The sequence below is a fragment of the Crinia signifera genome, chromosome 4, assembly GCF_055691185.1.
Source record: "Crinia signifera chromosome 4, ASM5569118v1, whole genome shotgun sequence".
NCBI lineage: Eukaryota > Metazoa > Chordata > Amphibia > Anura > Myobatrachidae > Crinia > Crinia signifera.
In genome coordinates, this window is record NC_139220.1 from 108,220,040 (window position 1) to 108,244,949 (window position 24,910).

The 24,910-nt window shown below is 45.0% G+C and overlaps 1 protein-coding gene across 1 annotated transcript in view; it reads right to left on the reverse strand.

The window, feature by feature from the left end:
- Positions 1 to 5,034, reverse strand: part of GFRA3 (GDNF family receptor alpha 3) — a 41,592-nt gene extending 36,558 nt beyond the window's left edge. The window contains exon 1 of the mRNA XM_083182168.1: positions 4,277 to 5,034. Coding sequence (XP_083038294.1) covers positions 4,277 to 4,331 — 55 coding nt within the window. The 5' untranslated portion in view covers positions 4,332 to 5,034. The remainder of the gene's footprint in view (positions 1 to 4,276) is intronic.
- Between the last annotated feature and the right edge of the window lie 19,876 nt (positions 5,035 to 24,910).

Below are 24,910 nucleotides of genomic sequence, written 5' to 3' on the forward strand. Positions count from 1 at the left end.
GCCACCTGGTTTAATTACAGGACTGTCTGGAGTAATCCTGGAAGGGTGGTAACCCTATATGGGACTGTGACTATATTGTGGTAAATCTAAAATATAGGGCCAGATTCCGTTAAGCAAAAATGCAAGTAATTTTTATGTCAAACCATGCTGCTATGCAAGGGTAACAAATACATTTATATTGTTTCTTTGCTGGGTGAATACTGCCTGGTTGCTTTTGCATGTAGTTCACAGATGTCAGACAGCTTTATAATTTATTTTTACACTACAATTTATATTTCAGTTTGAACCATACTTGCCTACCTGACTCTCCCCATGAGGGAGAAAATGCTCTGTTTCTGGACTTCCCTGGTAATGTATGATTGCCAGCACCTGTGGGGAGCTAGTTAATGGATAAGAAAGGTGTTTCACCACAGGTGATGGCAATCATACATTACCAGGGAAGTCCAGGAACAGAGCATTTTCTCCCTCATGGAGAGGGTCAGGTAGGCAAGTATGGTTTGAACACACCCATTTCAAACCTTTCTGCACGTTGCATCTGTCCCTCCTTGAATTGCCACCAAAGCTATATCAGGTCCATGGTACTGAAATATGCAATCAGGCCAGAGGAGATTGAGGTACTTGCATTGTACTCACAATACATGAATCCAAGCAATTGCATCCTATATGTAGCAGCCATGATGACAACTGTCCTTCTACTCTATAAGATGAAAATGTTAATGTGTGTGAAGCCATAAAATAGTTCTTGACAAATAATCTGATCAGGAACAATTGTCTTGCAAAAATATGTAGTGCTTCAATTATCAATGTGATTCTTTGGAAAGGTTTTGTCCTCGGTACACTGATGGTGCGTGAGTGTGTGGCTTTATACGAAAGATGACCGTCTCAGCTGTTCCAAAACAAGCTTGTTATTCCCGCCACAAGAAGGGGACTGTGATGTCATAGATAACAATACTGGTCTTTCTATGTTACACCCCCCCTCCCCCACACACACACACACATGTAATTGCTCCAATCTCAATGTCGTTATATATTTTATTCATGATTCAGCTCAGACTCACAATCATAATATACTGTGGGCCTGATTCAGACCGGCTGCATATATTCACGGCCTAGCAAGCAGGTAAATGCTGCCTCGCTGTACGTGCTCCCCCCTCAACCGAATCCCTTCAATACCATGCAAACTGACGTGCACACATACACATACACATACACAGAAATCATTAGATGGTTGCTCACCACATAATGATTTTTCCTCCCTTTGCAGATAAAAGTAATGCTATACTTACTTTTATCCTGCACGGTGGTGGCTGAAATGGGGGCGTGTGCTCACATCATGTGACATCAGCCGCTCATGCTGAGCAGACATGGGCGCGGCTGCATTCGCAGGTGTCCACCTTTTATAGGCGCTCCACCATTTTTGAGGGCATGCCCATAAAACGCTGGGCAGACCACGACGACCACACCATTCCTGCCCATAATTTAGCGAACACCCCGTGAGCAAAGGTGTTCACTTTTGGGGGTCTGCGCATACTGAGCGACTAAGCCTCTGAATCGGCCCCTATGTTTCCAGGAGAATATTATGCCGGATCTGTATGTTCAGCTGCTCACATTGCTATATATATGTATTACTAAGCCCATCAATAATACACGCTACAGCATTATGACAGCTGTGTGCTAAACAGAGATCACTTTCCCCACCATATAGTACTGGTGGTGATGTCATTTACTACAGAAAATATTTTTTTCCCCATAATGTAGCATACACAAAAGTCTGGTACAGCCACCCACTACATATCTGTTTAGTAATCATACATATGGTCACATTTACTAAGATGGGAGTTCTATTTCATATGGGATGTTGCTATGGGAAACTACTGATATCTGCTAAACCAATAAAAAGTAGATTCTGATTGGTTGCCCATAGCAACATCCCATGTGAAATAGAATTGCCATCTTAGTAAATTTCCTCCGACGACATATGAGGTGCAGTGTAGTACTGTGTAGATGAAGGCTTTGATCAGATGCAAGCAGACGTAAATATAGGTCCAAGCAATAGAACTACATTAGCACCTGCTATACTGGTTACAAAGAAAATATATTCAAATTGTACTGAAATATAACAGGCTGTAATAAATGCTTGCCAATGAACCTCTGCACACAATGTACATATTATTTATTTATAGTTTCTGCAGCGCTTTACAGAGAATATTTGAACATTCACATCAGTCCCTGCCCAAGTGGAGCTTACAATCCCTACCACATATTCCCTATCAAATTTACACGCACACACATAGATATTCTAGGGTTAATTTTGTTGGGAGCCAATTAGCCTACCAGTATATTTTTGGATTGTGGGAGGAAACCGGAGTACCCAGAGGAAACCCACGCAAGTACGGAGAGAATACAAACTCTATCTTATATCAAACTCTATCTTATATCAATTTAAAGGCATTATTTCTAAATGTACTACAAACTAAAGCCTCATCTAAAATAGACATAGTCTCACAGGTTTAGTATCCTTTTTCTGTGTGCAAAAGTCAAAAATACAAACATTTTGGTAATTCTGTTTAATATCATCCACTTACTGACTACAGGGGTGAGATTTAATGGCGTGCAAATTCTTTTTTTTTTTTTGCGATTTTAGTCAAAAATGTCGGAATTCGCACGTCTTTTCAAAATCAACAACTTAATGAGATGCAAATTGCGCTAAAAATTGCACTTTTTTATGACTAAAAAATTCCACCATATCGGTTTTTTTTTTGGCGCTAATTCGCATCTCATTAAATAGTCGAATTCTTCCAAAAAAATTGCGATCTTGAAAAATGCGATAATGTGTGATTTCGGAACCTTACTAAAAATCGCATCCCATTAAATCTCACCCCAGGACGCCATCATTGCATTGTAATCGTTCTCTAAAAATCCCTAATTGATTTCTTTATCTAATGGAAGAGCTTGTGCATTAATGTCAGTGGTGGGGTGTGGGTAAAAACCGGACCAGGACAAGCCACCCGGACCGCCGATCAAAATCTGGAGTCCGGAGCTTGTAGCGTCCGGTCCGGGGGGTGTCCTGTCTGGGGGGCTGCCTGTGACACCTGTGACCAGGGAGAGGAGGAGGGAGAGAATAAAGCCTCCCTGTATGGTCCGGGCATGTAGCTAAAACCAGACGGGCCGGACCACACGGGGAGGCTGTAATCTCCCCTTCCCTGTGTGCCTGATGATAGCTATCACAGGGAAGCCCCCGGACAAGAAACCCCCCGGACGGGACACCCCCCAGCGTTTAGTCCGGGTCCGGTTTTTACATAGTCCCTCAGTGGTGTCATGTACAGTATAAAGAATGGATGTACGAGAAATTATAACAGATTTGCCTATACCAGCATCTGGATTTATACTTCACATAGAAAGAAACACCCAGCATATTCTGCTAGTCACATGCTTTCAGGAAATGGTGAGACTTGTAGTTCCACAACATTCAGAGAGTCACTGGTGCCTACCCGTAGCCCATCAGTAAGAACATTTTCAATACAGAATTAATACAAGTGGTATCAGCAACAGTTATTATATGGCAGTTCCACCGGAAATACTATGTTACATCAGGCAACAGGACTCCATACATCTTACCATTCTGCATGGTGACAGTAGTAACTGATGGGAGTTCTATTGAAGATGGGCTGTTTCCCATAGCAACCAGATTCTATTTATTATCTTCTAGAAGGAAAATAAATAAGAATAAATCTAGAATAGAAATAAATAAGAAGTAGAATCTGATTGGTTGCTATGGGCAACATCTCATCTTCAATAGAAATCCCAGCATAGTAAATGTACCCCTAAGTGTGTGATTGCAGAGAGCTTATAGAGAGTGTGGGTATAAAGACTATTATACTGTATGCCTTCCCTGCAGCCATCTATGTAGGAGATATAGGATAATTTGCCCATAAACCATGGCAATAGTCAGACAGGTGATACAGCCTGCCTGATGGGCAGATAGGAAGCATCTTACCTGGATGTGTCAGTACTGTCATCTGTCATACATACACCTGCCTGGGTGCTTAGAAATGACAGTCTATACAATAGGAGACTGCATGCCGGATATAATTAGGGGAAATGGTAATTAGGGAATGGGTACAGAGGTTAGTTCACGTGTACAATTCGTTTTAAATATATTACTAGATCAGTAATACAGGCTAAATACACCGGACTTCTGGGCGGACACATACAAAATGATTCTTGTTTAGCTCTCATGTATTGGCAAGTGAGAAGTAACAAACTAGATATTTACCAGAGTGAGAGAGAAGTAGTAGGTTTGCCAAGAACCTCATTGTGAAAAGTACCATCCAAGTCTTCTACAGCCCAAAGTATCCTCCACACATCGCCTCCAGCTACTCAGGTACAGGAGAGAGGTAAACGCAGTATCACTCCCAGCAGCTTACTGTGACCATCACCTGCATCACCTGCCGCTATAGGAAGAAGCGCAGTATCACTCCCAGCCGATCTGTGTGATCAACACCTGCAGCTATAGGAGGAAGCGCAGTATCACTCCCAGCAGCACACTGTGTGACCACCACCTGCAGCTATAGGAGAAAGCACAGCATCACTCCCAGGATCTCACTGTGACCACCACCTGCAGCTATAGGGGTAAGCACAGTATCACTCCCAGCAGCTATGTGTCCGTCGTATGCAGAGTACTATCCAACAGGTAAAAGTCAGATGGGAAAGAAGCAGAGTTCCGGTAGCAGGATCGGCAGGAGATCAGGGTGAGCTACACACACTCGCAGGGCTTGTAGGGGAACAGCCTCGGAATGATGGGCTCCATCAGTGAAGTTACAAGTGAAGTGTATAGATTGTTCTCCTCAGTTCTGGAGGCTTCTTCTCATAGGTAAGTCTCTGGACTGGTTAGAGGACTCATCTGCGTCCTGCCTGAGCAGTGATTGCCTGATCTCTGTGCTACTCTGCAGCGCAGCTAGTAGCATTGGGAAGTATTGAAGTGAAGCTGGGCTGTAGTCTGTTACACTCTGTGCCTCGCCCCTCCCTCTCATCACGGACTTGGCTGCCATCATTCCATCCCTTGTCAGTTATTTCTCACAATGCTTTTTCTAGTCCTTTTGTTCAGAACACCCACTCATACCCTGGGTCGTATATTTTGCAAGTAGATTTTTTTTTTTGTTGTTGTTGTATTTTTGAGAGAATAAAAGTATGTTGTGGTAACTGGTAAGAGATCCAACAATATACCATTGTTCTCATATTGGGGAACGGCAAGATTGTGACTAGTACTAGATGAGTATCTTGAAATTCTGTTCCTGATTAGATAAGCCAAGTTCTATTACTGAGACATTAATATTCCTTTTTTTTATTATTTTTTTTATAAATAAACAGCAAAAACTGGTATATTGTTTATATTATACAGTAATAGATAAATGGGTACTTGTGTATTTTCATGGCGCCCGATACATTGGATGTGGCGAGCCCGAAGCATGGCGAGCGGACGCGGACTACTGCGCTCGCCACACTATATAAAATCATTATGAACAGGTCAAAAATCGGTTCGGATCGCATCGATATATCGCATCCGATATATCGGCGCCGTGAAAATACACAAGTACCGGTAAATGTATTATAAAGGCTACTAAAGCCAAGAGGTCCAAAAATAAATAATTGTTCTCAGTGTGGGGAACGTCAAGATTGTATACGAGAAAGAAAGAGGAATAGACTGCTCTAGTAACCAATATTTTAGCCAGATTAGTAATTAGACATTTCAAGTACCACTAAAAATCATTTTTAATGTTAAAATTTAAAATTGTAAACAATATAAACTCCACAATAATAGAGGTCAAAATTTGACGATTGAAGTAACCTTAAAAATAAGGGGAGGGGGGAGGGAAAAAAAGGGGGGGATCTTCCCAGCGCCCCTCTCTGACCCCCCCCCCCCCCCCACGCTGTCCCACCCAGCAAACAGACTGCGTCTGTGCATTCACAGAAATGCATCTGCACACCATCGGTCCCCGGTGCGAACGCACAGGGGATCCAAATGGATTACAATAACCCCCTAAATGTATGGCAAAGAAAGGCTACAAAAGCCAACTAATGGAGTGCCTTCTATTTTCTACTAGATAAATAGTATATGGTTGGTAGAATATTACGCACATTGAATAAAGGCAGTTTAGTAGATACATTGTACCTGTTTGGTTCCAGTTGATGTGTCTAGGTCGACCCCAAAAGGTTGACATGCAACAGATCGACATAGACAAAAGGTAAATATAGAAAAAGGTTTTCGCGGTCTTTAGTGTCAGTGTCGACACGTAAAAGTTCACTTTTTTGTAAGTGTCAACCTAGTGCAGAGGTTCTCAAACTATTTTGCTCTGGGACCCCCTCAAACAATAAAAATGATGACAGGACCACAGCAAAAGTTACCGCAGAATGGTCGCCACAAACTTGTGGTCGGCAGTCCGCACATGCATGACAGCATTGTGGAGGCACAAAATGATGCGAGGAGTCTGAAGTAAAAGACAATTCCAACTGATTTTTCAGACTCGTTAGATCACTGGATGAGAGATCAGAGAAGTCATCAGCCAGACAGTCAGCAACATGGAGTAGTGACCCACTTTGGGGTCAGGACCCATAATTTGAGAACCACTAACTTAGTGCATGTCAACCTTTTGTCTATGTCGACCTTTTGCATGTAAATATTTTGGGTGTATACCTAGAGAGTGTACTTATTCTGTTTTTATGTGTGAGTTGTTATCCTGACTGTCCAGCACTGCAAGGGCTGTACATAGTGGATGTGGAGAGAAATTACAGTAAATTGGAGATGTAAGGGGAGATTAGTGCAAATAACTTTGTAGGGGGTTTTAAACTGAATCCTGTTGGAGATGTGTGCCGGACGGCTCCCCGACAGTCGGGATTCCGACAGTCATTACTCTGATGTCGGAATCCTGACTGTTCCCTCGTGTGCTGGCATCGGTGCTGGCTGTGCAGAGAACACGTACGTTCGTTCATTTGTTCCATTAGTTTTTTTACCACTTTCATCATGAGCTATATCCTCTCAAGCTCTGGGACTAATAATACCTGAGACCTGTGATGCCTTCATCCAAGTTCTACAGGAGCAATACATGAAGGTAAATAAATGCCAAATAATATACATGCACCCCGTATCTGACCATAGTCACCCTGCCGGCTGACTAAAATAAACGCTTACCACCCGTATGTCTGTCCCTAGACACCCTGCCGGCTGACTAAAATAGACGCTTACCACCCGTATCTGACCATAGTCACCCTGCCGGCTGACTAAAATAGACGCTTACCACCGGTATGTCTGTCCCTAGACACCCTGCCGGCTGACTAAAATAAATGCTTACCACCCGTATCTGACCATAGTCACCCTACCTGCTGACTTAAATAGACGCTTACCACCTGTATGTCTGTCCCTAGACACCCTGCCGGATTTTAGACATGAACACCAAATAATATTTTTAAAGTAACATCTTTTATTATACACTTGACAAACTTTGAAACATAACTATAAAATCTTTATAATAAATATAGAAAAACAACTATAAACCAAATCAAATTTACTTAAAGTGTCTGGTAATGGAGGGGAGTATCTGTATCCATCACTGTTTGGGAGGGAGATGGTGTTTCCATGGTTCCATGTTGCTGCCATGGTTGCCCTGAAGTGTGGTACTGGGGATAGTGGGGATAATGACCTGGCTGGTACATTTGGTGGTGTGGTACTGGGGCAGGGTTGATGGGTTGGAATGGCATAGGGGGGTCATCTGTGAGCCGAGTTTGTCAGGTAAGGGTCCCGACACTGGCCCGGTACAGGGTGTCATTGATGATCCGTTCAGCCTCTGCCCTTGTTGCAGGATCTAGTTTCCACAGTTTTTTTGCAACGTTGTTCCCCACGTGGTCCTGCTCATCTTCATCCAATGCCATGCGTCGATTGGCAGACTCCAGAATCTGGCGAATCATCACTTCAGATGTATCTGGTGTCTGCCTTGTCCTTTTACGGCCTCTACTTGGTGGACCTTCAGGCTGCTGCATGGCTTGCTGAGTGCTGGTTGTGGGTGTAGGCGTAGAGCAGAGGAGGGGTGAAGGCAGCTGTGAGGGCACATCCAGTGTCGGTGAACACTTCACAAATAGAGAAGGCTGTAAAACAACAAAATCACTTTGTTTTGTAAAACCTCTTTACTTCTATATTTCAGTTCCCTACGACTACTGAGGAGTGGCAAGCTATTGCCCGATCTTTGGAATTTCCCCAATTGTGGTGGTGCCATCGATGGAAAGCATATCCGAATCATTCCCCCCGCTAATAGTGGCTCTTTTTTCTATAATTATAAGGGCTTCTTTAGCATTGTTTTAATGGCTATTGCCAATGCCAAATATGAATTTATCTTTGTGGACATTGGCAAAAATGGCAGGGTGTCTGATGGTGGGGCTTTGGAAAAGACCATGTTCCATGACAAACTTAAAAACAATGGACTTTATTTACCAGAGCGGACACAGATTGTGCATGGTTTGAACTTTGTTTTTGTGGCTGACGAGGCCTTTGCCTTGCACGCCAATGTTGTGAAACCCTACCCCCAAAGGTCCCTTAACAGAGAACGTAGAATTTTCAACTACCGCCTGTCACGAGCTAGGCGAGTGGTTGAAAATACATTTGGTATACTTAGCAATAAATTTAGGATTTTTCATAGTGCCATAAATCTGCGACTAGATAAAATAGACAAGGTAGTTGTGGCCTGTTGTGTGCTGCACAACTATCTACGCAGAAAAACACAGTCTGCACACCCCAATGTTTCAACCATGGATGACAGTGAAACAGTTGAGGAGCCAGTAGGATTAACATGCTTGGAGACCAATCTAAACACAAGAAATGCTACTACATTATGCGTGCAAAATTGACCAGGGAAGAGTACTTGCAGTACTTTAATGGTGTAGGTGCAGTGGATTGGCAGGATGACATGATTTGCTAAAAATTGCTATGACATGCTACCTTTGTACTGTACTTTCTTTGTACTTTTTATCTTCATTTTCAATAAAATTTCAAATATGTGTAATCTGTGTACTTACTGTGCCAGAGAGGGTTTCCTCAGGAACTTCAGGGGTGCATGGTGTGGCGCATGGGGCAGCCTGGGCCACAGCAAAATTGCAGACAGAGTCCCTCGGCAGATCTTGGTCCACCGTGAATGCCAGCAGATCGTAGTACCAGAGCCTGGGCAAATAAACTTGGTCCGTACCAGCCCCTGATTTTTTGGATCCCTCGACCTTGTTCAGCTCCTTTTTGAACACGGTCCTCATGTTGGCAATCCTTGCCCACACCCATTCTAGATTTGCCGTGGGGTAATAAGGGAGGCTGAACTTCACCAACTCCTCCAGTGCGACAGCTCTCTTTTGCCTATTAGAATAATCTCTGGATTTACTATTCCAGAGACAATTCTGGTCTCTGTAGGCCTCAATATACTCCTTCATGAACTCAACATTCTTCTCTGCCATTGTCGAAATGTCTGTTCAAAAATAAAACATAATGGACATTACTTTCATGATACACACAATACATCAATAAAGCATTTGTCATAACTGTGGTTGAGTACTCACCAAAGGAAAGCGTGAAAGGAAGAGTGTGTATTCTGCTGTTTATGTCCATGTATTCCACCAGAATGAAGATTCTTTTGTGTCGCAAGCATAGAAAACCTGTCGCACGCGTGCAGAGAAAACTGTGATGTGTTAATAGCGTTCGAATGTCCTGCCCATGCACGTGTTCAGTGGCACAAACAACGTGCCTACAAGGAGCCATGTACTGCTCTCTGATTACAAAACTGGCTTTTGACCCTGTATTACCACTATAAAGATGGGGTACGCATCAGCCGGCAGGGTGACTATGGACAGATATGGCAAACTGACTATAGTCGCGTACCCCATCTTTATAGCAGTTTGCCGTATCTGTCCATACACCCTGCCGGCTGACTGAAGACGCTTTTCTCCCGTCTTTATAGCAGCCGGCAGGGTGACTAGGGACAGATACGGCGACCTGCTATAAAGATGGGGTGCATGTATATTATGATTATTTATTTAATTATACATGGGGAGAGGTGAACGCTTCTTGTGCTGTAGGAGAGATGATGCAGCTATGGAACGTCCACATGGGCGTTCCAGCTTTGGCAGTATAGTCGCAAGAACGGCCAGCATATCGATCGAACGTGCGTACACACTGCACTTTTGTTCCGATATGGGCCCTTCATGTCGGATGAAAATTAAACAGCACTGAACCTTCGACCGACCGAGTATGGACGGACAAGACCGTTTTTGTCCGTTTATCGCTCGTACAATTGAACGGCCGGACGATTGTATGTATGTGTACCTAGCTTTAGTTACTGTATTTTGTTTTGTTTTTCCTGTTTGATTATGGGTAAATAACTACTGATGATAATAATAATAATAATAATAATAATAATACTCCATATTTTGCCTGGTTGCCTATTGCAACATTCCATGTGAAATATTAATAAAATTATCAACTCTTTCTGCCTAACAAATGTATTATTTTGAATATGTAAACCTTCATTAGTGTAATTAGTCAATATTTGTGTCCTTAAATTTGCCATGGGAAATTACACACTCCAACCACAATTATGACACCCCTTCACAGCACCACTATAACGTTGCACACATTGCCAACCGCAATGTTGTGGAATGCACCATTGACGTGCTGAAATGTCATTTTAGGTGTTTTGACCGATCGTCAGGTACACTACTTTATTAACCACCAAAGTGGTGATGATCATCCAGGCTTGCTGCATGCTGCATAACATAACATTGCCCTGGCCCAAGGCAATTATGCTGAGGAAGGCATAGCAGCAGTCATGGATGGGGGATGGGATTCGAGATGAGCTTATACGGCAGAATTTCTCAGGTATTTGAATTTATGAAAATAAAAAGCAAAAAATGACTCTGCAAACATTAATGTCCATTAACAAAATACTTTTCTCTTTCGTCCATCCTGGTGACACAGCTAACCTTGGGATATAGGAGGGTCAGCAGGAGCCAAGGCACCTATGCTGAAGTCTTTGGACATAGGTTCCTCCCTTCTGCATCCCATCATGCTTCAGTTCATTTTAGGTGCCCATAGGAGTGGGTGCTATGCTTGGGTGCTATGTTTTGTCTTTGGATTTTTCTCGGCTCCTGATTGGCCGCTAGGCGGCCAATAGAATCATTCGGAGGAAAGGCGCGGAAGATGAACATCTCTGCTCCTCTCCAGTCCGTGAGCGGGTACCAGCCGGGAGCAGCGCGTCTGCCGGAGAGGATGCCGAGGTCGTTGCCGGGGACCAGGTGAGTAGGATTTCCTTCCTTAGGAACCCCTTTTGGACTACTTCGGATCCTGGACCCCGGAGACATCAGCCCTGGAGCCCAGGACCCCGGACCAGCCCCGGAATCAGGACCAAGGCCCCGGAACCGGACTCTTCTGTCCAGGAGCCCCGGACCCCGGACCCAGGGACCGACCTATGGGCTCAAGGTAGGTAAGTATCAGTGTGTGTGTTATGTGTGTATTAAACTTTTATTTTTCAGGGTGTCAGTGTGTTTTATTTAACAATTTTTTGTACTGTAGAACTACAAGTGCCAGCGGGCCCTTTAATGCCCCGCATGCTGGGACTTGTGGTTCTCCAAGTCCCAGCATGCGGGGTAGGCTTGCTGGGACACATAGTTCTACAGTAGAAAACAATAATTTTGATTCTATTTTTTACACTTTCCATCAGCCCGATGCCCACCGCCCAGGGGCATCGGGGACAGTCCCGGACTTTCAGCATGGGCTGGTAAGTCCTGGAGGGGGGGGACCCCTTCATTGGGGGGGTCCCCACTTCCCCAGGACCCCTGCCCATGCTGACCAGCCACGGGGATAATGCTTTGGCCGCGGGACCTTATATAATAAGTGTCCCCCGGCTGTGGCATTACCCTGCTGGCTGGTTGGGTCTGGTGCTGGTTCTTAAAATACAGGGGACCCCTAGTCATTTTGTCCCCGGTATTTTGGGAACCAGCGCCGGACCTTGAGCCTGATGCTGGTTTCATTAAATCAAGGGGACCCTTATTTGTCGGGGACCCTGATTTTATGTCACCAGCACCGGCTCAATGTGCCCGGGGCTGGTTATGCTCTGGCGGGGGACCCCGCGCTGTTTTTTTTTTTATTTTAACTGTTTAAACTTTTTTTTACACCAGAACCCTGCACAGATCATTGCGATCTGTGCAGGGTTCTGGATAATTCGCCCATCAGAACCTGGTCTGATTTTTGGGCGAATTATAGACACACTTTATACAAATCGCATACCATTAAATATGCGATTTGTATACTTTTTCATGTGAAAACACCTGGATGCGATGTGCTGCGAAAAGCAGCCATCGCATTTCCAGTGTGTCCAACTTGTTGGCCAAAATCGCACTTTTTTCAAATTTTCGCAGCTCATTAAATATGCGAAAATGGAAAAAAATGCGATTTCGGATGTTTTTGCGAAAAAACTCGCAAAAGTCTGATGATCTCAATCCATAGAATGTCACCCTTGGTCTCTTCCTGCTCTGTGTCAGCTGGTTCTTCCTTCACAGTACAGAGGTGAAGTTTCTCCTGAAAAGCGCTATCCCCACTGACGCTGAGGTCACTGGCAGCAAGAAGCAGACAGATAAGTACACTGCTACATTACTCTATGCTTTGCCTGACATTGTGCACCGTGGGTTAATTATGACTGACGGGTGTGATGCTGCTGTGGGGGGGAAAGCGTGGGACATGTTATTGGACTGCAGATTTTTTTAATTAACATATGAACAGATGGATCAAGGGGAGTTGTGCCCTGCTTGTGAGTCTGTGCCCAGTGGAGCGCAAGCCCAGAGGCCTGAGCAACAGGAACCTGCGTGGGCTGCTGCGTTGGGGAGGTCTATGAATGCTTTGGTTGAGGCTTTAAATAGGCAAAGGGATAACTTAGTGAAGTCTCCTGCCCATATTTCTTCCTCTCAAACATCTATGGGCTCTATTGCCCCCTCACAGGGGACCCAGTGTTGCAGGTCATGCAGGATACTGTTCATAGGATCAACTCCCTTATGGAGCAATTTGCAAAACCTTCTGAGAGTCCTTCCTTCAGCTACACCTCCTCTATTAAATTTGGATTCAGATGATGATGGTGTGTGTGAAGAGGATTTAAGTTGGGATCAGAGGGAAGAGGGAAGAGGCTGATGCTTCTGTCCCAGGTATTGCGGACTTAATCCTTGCTGTAAAACAGGCATTAGACTTGTCGGAGGAGGACAAGGGCAGGCACATTGTGTCTTTAAAAGAATGCGTAGAGATTATGTGACGTTCCCTTCGGATGAAAGCATGGTTTCCTTGTTGGGGGAAGCTTGGAAAGTTCCAGATAGGAATGTCAAAGAGGTTTGAAAACATGTACCCCATGCCGAACGAGCATGTGAAATTGTGGGAAAAGGTTCCTTTAGCTAGATTTTCTAAGGCCACTGCTTTGCCGGTGCAGGGTGGGGCGGCCTTTAAGGACCCCATCGACAAAAAAGTGGAAGGATGCCTTAAAGCAGTATTTGCAGGAGTGGGTTACACACTCCGCCCCATTATTGCTTCAGCATGGGTAGCCAAAGCAATGATAAAGTGGACTGAGGCTTTGGGAAATCAGCTACAGCCTGATTCGGAGGCCTTTATCTTAGCTGAAAAGCTCAGATGTGCAGCAGAGTATGTATCTGGGGAAGAAGAAGGCGCAAAGATGGCGTCTAAGGTATCCACCACTTCAGTGTCTGTGAGATGAGCCCTCTGGCTTAAAGCTTGGGAAGCAGACAGTGAATCTAAGAAATCCCTAGAGCTGGGGTAGCCAACCCTAGTCCTCGAGAGCTACCAACAGTGCATGTTTTGCAGGTCTCCTCACAGAATCACAAGTAAGCTAATTAGCTCCATCTGTGTATCTTTTAAAATGTGTCAGTAATTAATGAGTGCAGCTGTGCAGCAGCTAGGTTGTCTGGAAAATGTGAACTGTTGGTAGCTCTCGAGGGCTAGGGTTGGCTACCACTGCCCTAGAGTCTCTGGCTTTTAAAGGTGAGTTGCTTTTTGGTTCTGAGCTAGAATCCATCATAAAGCAGGCCACAGGGAGTAAGAGTACCTTCCTCTCTACCACAGCTAAAGCTTCAGGGTCGAAGTTTGGAGTTTTTAAGCCTTCCTTTCGCTCATCCTTTCGGGGTGGAGCATCCAGCAGAGGACAGACAGGAAAAGGTAGATTCCCAGCCAATAAAGGAAAAGCTTCCAAATCTAGATTTGGAGCCTTCAGCAAGAAGCAGGTGTCAAAAGGAGAGGATAAGTCCTCTGCATGAGGGTTCTGGCCTCAGAATGGGGGGTCGCCTCCTGCAGTTTCGGGACAAATGGAATATTCCAACTTCGGACCTTTGGGTTTTCTCCATTGTCTGAAAGGGTTACCAGATAAATCTCCAGGAGTGGTCCCCCATGGAGATTTCTCCCCACTCCTTTGCAGAGGGAAGCCAGCTCACGTACTGCCTTAATGGGGGCAGCATTGGCTCTCAGAGAAGGGGGTGGTGGTCCCGGTTCCTCAGGAGGAACGAAGGAAAGGATTTTATTGAATTCTCTTCTTGGTCCCCAAACCAGACAGGTCTGTCAGACCCATTCTAAATTTATAGTCTTTAAATCAGCATCTTTGGGTGGATCATATCCGCATAGAGTCTCTGTGTTCGGTTCTTTGCAGCATAGAACCAGGGGAATATCTAGCGTCAGTGGATATTCAGGATGCGTATCTTCATATACTCATATGCAAGGAACATCAGTCCTTACTTCGCTTTGCGATAGGAGATGCATTTACAGTTCCAGGCCCTACCCTTTGGTCTGGCGACGGCTCCAAGGGTCTTCACAAAGGTGATGGCTGTCATGGCAGCTGCTCTCAGACTGAGAGGGATAGTGATTATTCCCTACTTAGACGATCTGCTATTCAAAGCAGAATCAGAGGAAAGACTTCAAGAACACCTGACAGTGGTGACACGGTTCTTACAGGACATGGGATGGGTGCTAAATCTTCCCAAGTCTCATTTGATTCCCACACAGAGATTGCTGTTTCTGGGGGTAATTTTAGACACCCATTTACATCGGGTATTCCTACCAGAGTCCAAAGCAAGAGACATTCGTCAACTGGTATTGATGATCTTGCAGGCAACAAGTCCTACAGTCTGGCAGGGGGTGAAACTTCTCGGCAAGATGGTGGCGACGTTCGAGATGCTCCAGTTTGCCAGGTTTCATTCAAGGACATTTCAATGGAACATATTTTCCTGTTGGTCAGGGAATGCGAAACCCATGAAACAAGATAGATTATTCCTATCTCAGGAGACAAAGGATTCCTTAGTCTGGTGGATGGACATAGAGACATTGCAGCTGGGGCGTTCCCTTCGCTCTTAGGACTGGGTGGTGATCACGACCAACGCCAGTCTCAGGAGTTGGGGGGCAGTGGCCCTTCACCTATGATTGCAGGATCTGTGGTCCAGGCACAAATCCAAACTGCCAATAAATATACTGGAACTTCGAGTGGTTTGGAAAACTCTTCAGCAGGCAGAAGATTCTCTGAAGGCCCTCCCGATACGGGTGCACTCAGACAACACCATGGCAGTGGCTTACCTGAATCATCAGGGCGGGACTCGCAACAGGATGGCGATGCAGGAAGTCTCAAGGATTTTCAGTTGGGCAGAAATCAACATTCCTATTCTGTCAGCTGTGTTCATTCCGGGGATCCGGAATGTAGAGGCGGATTTCCTCAGCAGAGAGGACCTGTTGGAGGGGGAATGGTCATTACATCAGGAGGTATTCCAGGGGATTGTAAGTCGCTGGGAGCTCCCAGAAGTGGATTTAATGGCATCCAAGAACAACTGTCAGGTTCCGAGATTTTGTTCACGGACCAGGAACCCAGCTGCTTGTGCGGTGGATGCCCTGATGGTTCCGTGGCACTTTCACCTTGTTTACATTTTTCCCCCGTTCCCGATGATACCACGGGTGCTGAGAAGAGTGAAGTCTCAACAAGTGCAAGCCATTCTGATTGCACCAGACTGGCCCAAGAGGTCGTGGTATTCAGAGATTCTGAGATTGTCATCGGATTCTTGGCCTCTTCCTCTTCAACAGGATCTTCCAAGGCAAGGGCCATTTCTACACCTGGACCTAGCTCGGCTCAATTTGACGGCCTGGCTTATGAAACCTCCTTATTGAAGAAAAAAGGATTGTCTGATGCAGTTATCCAGACTATGCTAAGGGCTCGTAAGCCGGTGTCTGCTGCAAATTATCATCGAGTCTGTAAAATTTACATCAGGTGGTGTGAGCGTCAAAAAGTACACACCTCTAGGTTCAAGGTGTCTAGATTGCTAGATTTCCTGCAGGATGGTTTCTCAACAGGTTTGGGATTACAGTCTTTAAAGGTACAGCTTTCTGCTCTGTCCATTTTCCTCCAGAAAAGGATAGCTTTTTTGCCGGAGGTTCAAACTTTTTTGCAAACTTAGGCCTGACTGATTTCAGATAGGCGACTATCTATAGCTGCAGCCATGCATATTCGCAGGTGGTGTTTGATACTTTGCGCATTTGCTGGCACATATTTGTTAGTTATCCTTGAATGTTTTGCATTTGGTTTGTTTGGCTGGCCATGAACTCAACCTGTTTTGTTTTAAAGCTGTCTAAAGACCTAGCCAGATGATCAGCACTAGGGACTGCTTGGACAATTATGGTGAAATATTACAATATGCATCTTCATAACCCTACTTATTTTATAAACTTTGACATCACCATATGGCTTAACATTATGTGATTTTGAATTACTAACAAGTAATGTTTGTAGTATTAAAAGTGAAACAGCGCTGCTCAGAATAAATAAAAATTATTTAAATAATACACAGTTATGGCCAATAACAGACAAAACATTAAAATACAATTCCAATTACATATAAACACTCTTGTGTTGTCAAGTCTCCTTAATTAGAACCTACACGTCTCCTTAAACCTGAATTATTAGTTGTTAGTATTGTATACAATAACTCATGGATTATCCTCTGTTAATTAGGTTAGTATGCTAGCCATCCATGGTGTATTTTCAATCTCAGTCCCCAAATTATAAGAACATATATATGATGGTATACTTATATGAATCCAGCAGTTAAGGATAGGAGTCCGGCTACCAGTCCCCAGTGGGTATTTCCGGCTGCTGGTGCAGTCCTATAGTGCAGCCTTTTCAGAGATTCCTCACTGGTCCCGATCTGTAAACAGCCAACATGTGCTCCCTCCCACTCACTCTACATACAGCCGGCCGCAGCTGCGCTGGAGCGAGTGTGGCTAAGGCGCTTTCTTTTTTACCCATTCTCCCACCCCGCTGGCAGGTGCTGCAGAGGGGTGGGGCTCCCAATGCCACTTGGTCACCTGAAACAGTTTTAATAGCGGGTCCCGCCGTGGGGAGAAGGTTGGTGCTGCTGTATAATGCCAGCAAGCCAATCAGCAGTTTCAGAGTCCCTTAGTCCCTCCCCCTTTGAATCTCCATAATAAGGGTAAGTACATTTACAGGCAATTTTACTTCTTATCTAATTTAGACATTAATTTTTTTAGGAGAGAGTTCCCTGGCTGTTTCTCCTTGCAGGCACTAGGACCCTCAGAAAGATGTACCCCTGAGAAGCTCCAGCATACTCACAGTGACATGGCAAGAGAGTGGCCCCATTGATATTACATTGCACCACCACTGTCATGCCAATGCATGTACGGTACACAGCCAGTATGTATTCTAAATGATCTCCACTGTACGTAGAGACACGTGTGTGCTACTACTTATAGCACACCACCTGTGTTCTACTCAGAGTTGCCTACTTTCTGGCTGCCCTCTCTCCAGTGAGGGGGGGCGCCACTGATGGGGAGAGAAAGGGGCTGCCGCAGATCATCCGGACTGGGGATGTGACCAGTGCAATTGCATCTACGTGGGCACACGCCATGCAATGCTGATGAGGGGGGTTACGGGAGACTTCCTGTATTACAAGAGGTCTCTGGCTAGATCTAGTACATCCATTGAGTGCTGTGTACCTGTTATACTGTACATAGCTGCTGCATTAACCCAGTCTCATTTTATAAACCTGTTCTGTCTGATTCATTAAAATAATAAGTGGACTAGACACTGGAGATAGAAAATACAGCAATAGGATTACATACAATGAAGAAAAGGGCCATCTTAATGTATGAGCTCAATGAGCAGCTGCTCAAGGGCCCCCCAACTCTAGGTGCCTTCGATCTGGAGCAGATTGGGCATCTGCCTCCGGAGATTCTTGGGAGGCAGTTGAGAATGCTACCTGGTCGCCATGATTGTGAATCACATTCCTGTGCATTTGTGTGTGTGTGTGGGGGGGGGGGGGGGGGGTCAAAGTGTATTGCCTGGCCTACAATGTTGTTAAGATGGGCCTGTTGAAGAACCTCCTTTTTTAAATTACTGTAAAATTCTGGGGGTGCAGCCTCAGACAAGTAAAACTAGAAGAATGTGAAGAAGAAAAAAGTCTGATGATATCACACTTTATTCACTAAAGATAATAATTAAAATATAACTTTTAATAATCACATATCAAAATATGACTTGTTGGCAAAATATATTAAAATGAAAGAGAAGTATAAGTGTTTAATATAAACACTGTTCCCGTGTGTGAGATTATTTATTTTCTTTGTCACAGACAATTAGATATTAACTGTAGCACTGTATTACAGTTGGGAACGCCAATGCAAATTCACTAAGGGCGGGATGTATTAATATACATCGCCGCCCTTCGCCATGCCCCCACCGCGATGCCAGTGCATATGTACTAACATATGCGGTTGGCATCGCGGTGCGATGACGGAGGTCCCCCACGATACCTGTACTGTGGTCTGCGGGGGGGGGGGTCTCCACCGTCACCTCCCAGCCACCTGCTTCTCCCCTGCAGCTGGGACAGCTCAGCGTAGCTGTCCCCAGCACCTTCTCCCCACGTCCGGCTGTGTTGCTAGGGGGAGGAAAAGCTTACCTTCCAGGGTCCAGGAGGACCTGTAAGAAGGTAAGCCCAAGGGAGGGGAGGGGGGGGGGGTCGTCGAGGCGGCAGCGAAAATAAGCCCATAGGCGATATCGGTGCGGCTGGGTAATAGTACATAGGAAAATGCGGTAAAACAGGTTTTACCGCATTTTCCCCTTAGTACATCCCGCCGTGATACTGCACAGAGAACCAATATAAAACAGTAGCGACTATTCAAACAACTGCTGCAATATAATAAGCTGACACCTTTTTACATACTTGTATCCAATGATGTCTGGGTACTAAAAGCCTGGACTCATCTAACATTTACAATACATTTGGAATTTAAATCTCTTTGGTGAAGATTAGTACATCCTCTTATACTTAACTGCAGTTATAAAGTATCTAATGGATTCTATGATATAAATTCCCTTTATTAAGAACAAATGGCTCATAAAGCACAATGTAATAAAGTGCTACAGTATATATCTACTTGTCTGTGACAGAAAGAAAATAAATAAAAACTTCTTATTAGAGGCTTTCTGCTGGAGAATACTGCTTTACATAGGTAATATATTCCTTCTTACAGCCTGAAATGCTACACTTCTCTGTAACATACAGTACTTAATTGAGGGGGAGATGTATTATAGTGGTGCTTATCACTCCGTTATAACACTTCCTGTTTCACCTCATTCCTGAACCGAAGCAAAAACGGACATAGACAAGATGTGGGGGGAATGAAAACGTTCCCATCTGGCAATGTCCCCTTCAGCACACAGCGCATCAGCTTAACCCTGACGCACTGTCTCTGCCTGTCCGGTCGGATCTACTGGGCATGCACAAGATCTCACTGCTCACGAGCGAACTCCTGCACAGCCGGGAGCCGTCAGCAGGGACAGCGCTGCCCATGCTGTGGGCAGGGCTCTTTCCGAGAGGGGGGGGGAGCGAGAACTAATTACCCAGGTGCGGGCTTGCTGGAGAGGCCCAGCAGGGGCCCTGGTCCACCCCACCTTCCCCCGCCATCCCTCCCAGGCAGCAGTAGCAACACACCTACAGCATGTGCTGTGCTGACAGCAGGCTCAACATGAGCGTCTCACTGACAGTGTGAAGGCTCATGCTGAGCCTACTGTCAGCACCGCACATGCTGTAGGTATGTGCTGCTGAGGGGAAGGGGGACAATAACACTCCCCCCTTGACTTTACAGTGTTTTTTCACCTCCCTAAACATTTGGGGGCGTGACCTAATCATCACGCCTCCCACAATTAGGCCACTCCCCCAATATTTTACCGGAGCCCGGCATACCTCTTGGCAGTCCTGGCTGTGGGGATAGGGTAATCATCACCCTGCAGCTGTCGAATTTGATAGCTGGAAGGTCAGTCCCCATTACATTGGCCTTCTATCTTTTACATAGCAGTGCCGATATGGACAGGGGCACCCCTGTCGTTTACTACTCACCAGCCCCTTCATGCATGGGGAGAAGCGGTATAAGCGCACATAACGTGTGCCAATACCACTTTTCCCCCATAATGCTGCTTCACACACCCCATCAAATCTCTTAACATGTACTCAGAATTATGCCCTTATTGTCAGAGCTGTCTTTTGTGGTTGTAATTCAGGTTCTGCTACTTTAAGTTCTAAAAGTATTTGCAACCACTGTCAGTCTTTTACGTCCTGCCAAACACACTTTACTTCATGTTTTAAGGAGTTGCCAGGAAGAAAATCTAAATGAAGAAACTGGAGGGAATTAGTTGCTTGCTGGCACTTCAGCCTGCGTTCGTTGAAAATTCAGATCTATTGGAACAGACTTGTAGCTGTGGGAAATGCCAGTGGCATCCACTGATCCTTGCAAAGTTTTCTGTATGTCAGTCTGAGTGTTGTCCAGTGCTTCAGTGTGAACCCATACTGTCACCAATGGGAATGCCATTTACAGAAATATTTGTGGATGACACTGCTATGGCCTCTTTATATTAACCCTTTGAGTGCCAACGTTGCTGTGGGATGTGCAACATTTCCTCTAAAAATGCCAGCGTCGCTCACAGCGACTGTTCTTTTTTTGACACAATGTTTAACAAAACTTCAATTAATTGACTTCAGATCATTTGCCGGCAACAGCTAAAGTGATTTATATTTATCGTATATTTAGTGGCATTTTTAGGGGATATTTTACACTTCTCTTACAGCAACTTTGGCACTCATAGGGTTAAAGTAATAATGCAGAAGCAATAATTTGGGAGATGGATGCATGTTACACGCACTTACCTGTATACCGCTTTTCCACGAAAATACCGGTTATACAGTTTCCACTGAGGGAAAACCTAGGAAAGCAGGTGGGTAGCTGGCATTGGTGGGCCGGCAGTGGGCATCTGCATCTAACCCCTCTGGCAACGAGCCAGAAACCAATGGGACTGAGTATGAAACCACTGGCACTGAGCACATAGATAAGAACAATTATAATTAAAATTAAGAAAATGAATATGAGCAAGATGATTAAAATCTACCAAAGTAAAGCACCAGTGTCTGGACAGAATGCTGGACTAGCTCCTGACAAGTGTGCTCTGGACATTAATAAGAGTCCTTGGGCAGGAAGCACAATAATAATATATTTCAGGTAGGACTTGTTTTGGGGTATTCTTTTGAATGGATTAAAACAAAGTTTCCATTAGTCTCAGGTTGGAGTGGTCATGACATTAAGGGTCATTGTACAAGAAGCATAATGGAGCATTTCAGGTAGGACCTGTTGTGGAGCATTCAGTTCACTGGAATAAAAGAAAGTGTTCATTAGTCCCAGAGAGGAGTGATCATGGTTGGCTGATACCTTGTGAATACACTAGAAGTACAGCTGAGCATGGTGCGCTTGTTATAAGTGAATGCCCATATTACTCTTCCTGTCCCACCTTACAGGCTGTATGGAAACTAGACCTATAAACTGCCTGGAGTTACCATGTTTGCCAGTGAATTGATTATGTAAATGCTTCTTTGACAAATGGTCATCACTTGCTGGGGACTACTAAAACCTTTGTACCACAGTGCATTCATAGTAGTGTCAAAGTGCTCTCATCCGGCGCAGGCCGGGAAGAGAAACAGGATTAGACTCTTATAGAGTGTCTTCAATTTGGCACTTGCAACAAGACATTTCATGGCCTCATTCTGCAAGTTTTGGTACAGACATCAGAACAGCCAGAGACAGGAGCTGGACACAGTTGCAGTCGTCCTTGTGTTTTTTTCCCCTGCAGCTGTGTCTGCAACTTTAAGTGTATTCAACTTTTCAATGCCCATCCCTTATGTTATGGGCAGATTGGTAATTTAAAGTTGGATTTTTTTTAAAAAAGTGGTCTCCTTACACGTCCACATTGCCAGCCTGACACCTTCTATCCCCTAACAAACAGACCCCAGCATGCTCCTTGCCACACATACTGCTATTCCACTGCTACGAGGTACATGAAAAATTGAAGTTTTAAAGCTGTTTTAAAATAGTGAATGATTGTATATTGCTGTGAAGAAGAATTTCCAATTATTCCTGCAAACTGCACTTGCTGAGGGGCAAAGCGGAGTAGGATGTGCTATGCTGGACTGCAGATGGTCTGCCGCCTGCGGGAGCAGCAGCTGCTAAAATGTTTGTTGTGGTACACTGCACTTAGTAATAAGGTTGGAGCCTCACTGCTTAAATCAGGGCCTCTCTGCCTTTTTCACAAATGAAAATATTGATTTTCACTTTCTCTACTTAGCACATTTCTGTTTTTCTTTTCTAGAAAAATAGTGTGGGTGATGGTTTAATGTGTTATAGGCAGGGTTGTTTTAATAAATGGGTAAATAGGTAATTGTTTAGGATCTCTTGACCCTACAGTTGTCATCATTAGGCTAAGGCTGGCCACACAGACTGTGATAATAATAGTGATAAGTAACAGGTCACCTAATACTTCAGCAGATGCCGACCCAGGACATGAGCAATAATGATGGTGGCAAAGGGCAAGATGCAGAAAAGGGTAAAATGCTGCCAAACCACTTACCGCATGTGCCCCAAGCGCTGAGTGATACTAGCATGTAACCCCCGGGTAACGAGCATGTAAACCCCCTGGCAAAGAGCATGTAACCCTCCTGGGCAATAAGCATGTAACCACCTGGCCACCCAGAAAAGTTGTGACTCCCACCTCCATCTGCTGATTGTCTGACAACGACCACACCTCCGCTCACCGCACTCACTTGTGGAATAAAAGTAGGCAAATATGACTTAAGATTTACAAGGTTAAAACTTTAACTACTTTTTCTCTCCTTCTGTACGTACAGTTCCAGGAGCGCCACCAAGATCCTCTCCAGTGCTGCAAAGTAAATGCCACTATGCACAAGGGGGTCACGTAGCACCGTAGGAGGGACCCGATGAAAGGTCCCTGGCTGTAAGTGTCAGGAACCAGTCTGTTTTGTTTTCTGTCAGTTTCTGTTTGGCATTTTGACTCACTGGTGACCTCCAGTGGCAGGTCTGTTGCCATTACAGCTTTGTGTTCTGGGAGCTTAGTTTATTCACTAGGCTGTGAGATATTAAGCTAATCAAGCACTAGCCTGGGAGCTCCCTGAATCTTCAGGTGTAATTAATCACCTGAGCCCTTTATAGGGCAGGCTCACCTGCAGTATTCTGCCAGTGATAGCTTTCTGTTTAAGTTCCTGCTGCATTTGCAGGGAACTTCTGTTTGCTCCTAGCCACGCTTCCTGGTCCCTTGTTCCAGTCTCCTGGATATATCCTCTGCAGCTCAGCTCCTTGCTAGTAATAGCATAAGCCTGATTACCTGGTCCCCGGAGCATTGTTGCTCCAGTCTTTGAAGTGTCCTGGTGTATACTCCTGCTCTCTTGTCTCCCAGCCTGCTTGGATCATCATCCTGTCCTGGGCCAGAGCCTGCACCTGTCCCCGTTACCTATCTGCCTGTGGGTCACGTAAGTGCTCCGTTGGAGCCTACTGGTTACTCCTTATACCATCTTTGGCCCGCCGTGGCTGTACCTCTCCGTGGGTCCGCTGTTACTTTGCGGTATCATTTCTGTTGTCCTTCCTCTTTGGTTATTGTCTGTCACCTTAGCGTTGGGTATGCAGGGGTATTTCCCTTCTAGCTACTCCTTGTTTTGGGGAATCGCAGTCTCGGGGTGTCCCTGTTCCGAGATTCCCTATTTCCTTGTTTGTGTCTGCGACTGGGTCGCCGTTCCCCGTTCTTGGCCAGGTGCCGGTAGTTAGGGGTCTCTTCCCAGCTAGGCCCTGTAGTTAGACGGTCCTTTTGAGATACCCCCTGGCGATCGCTCACCCCTTGTCTTTACCTAACACCTGGCTGCATCGGGGTCAGAGCCGGCCTAACTGGCTCTGTCGAACGCGGCGGCTACAGGCGAAGCCTAGCACTTGCAGGGGTATTCCATCTGCCCGGGGGACTCAACAGTCAGTGTAGGTTTCGCTGTGGCCGTTCTAAACAGCGGTCCCAGCTGCGGGCTCACGCCTGACCTTTTTCCTCCTGCCAGCTGTCGTATCGCCCAGGCGAAAACCATAACAGTAAGTGAGTATTATTGTTATCATTATTTTATTTTTTTACATTTTTATTTTTTCTCAGTTATCAGCTTGTGTGTCCATTGGGTCACACTGGCCGGTCCGTGCATAGCTTTCTCTGCTTACAGCTACAGAAAGCTGTGCAGGGATATCGCAGTAAGCCCTGTCATAATGCTCAATCTCAGGCACAATTATCACAGGGCTCACTGCTGGGTTTTTGGTTGTTGTTTTTTTATTTTTTTTTGGGGAGGGGGGGGGGATGCGATATGTTGACTAGAAAAAAATGGGAATTAAAAGATCTCCTAAAGCACTTTTAATACATTTAAATGATACTAATATGATGTGAAAACACACTTTTTCTAATTATTTTTTCTAATTATTTTATCAAAA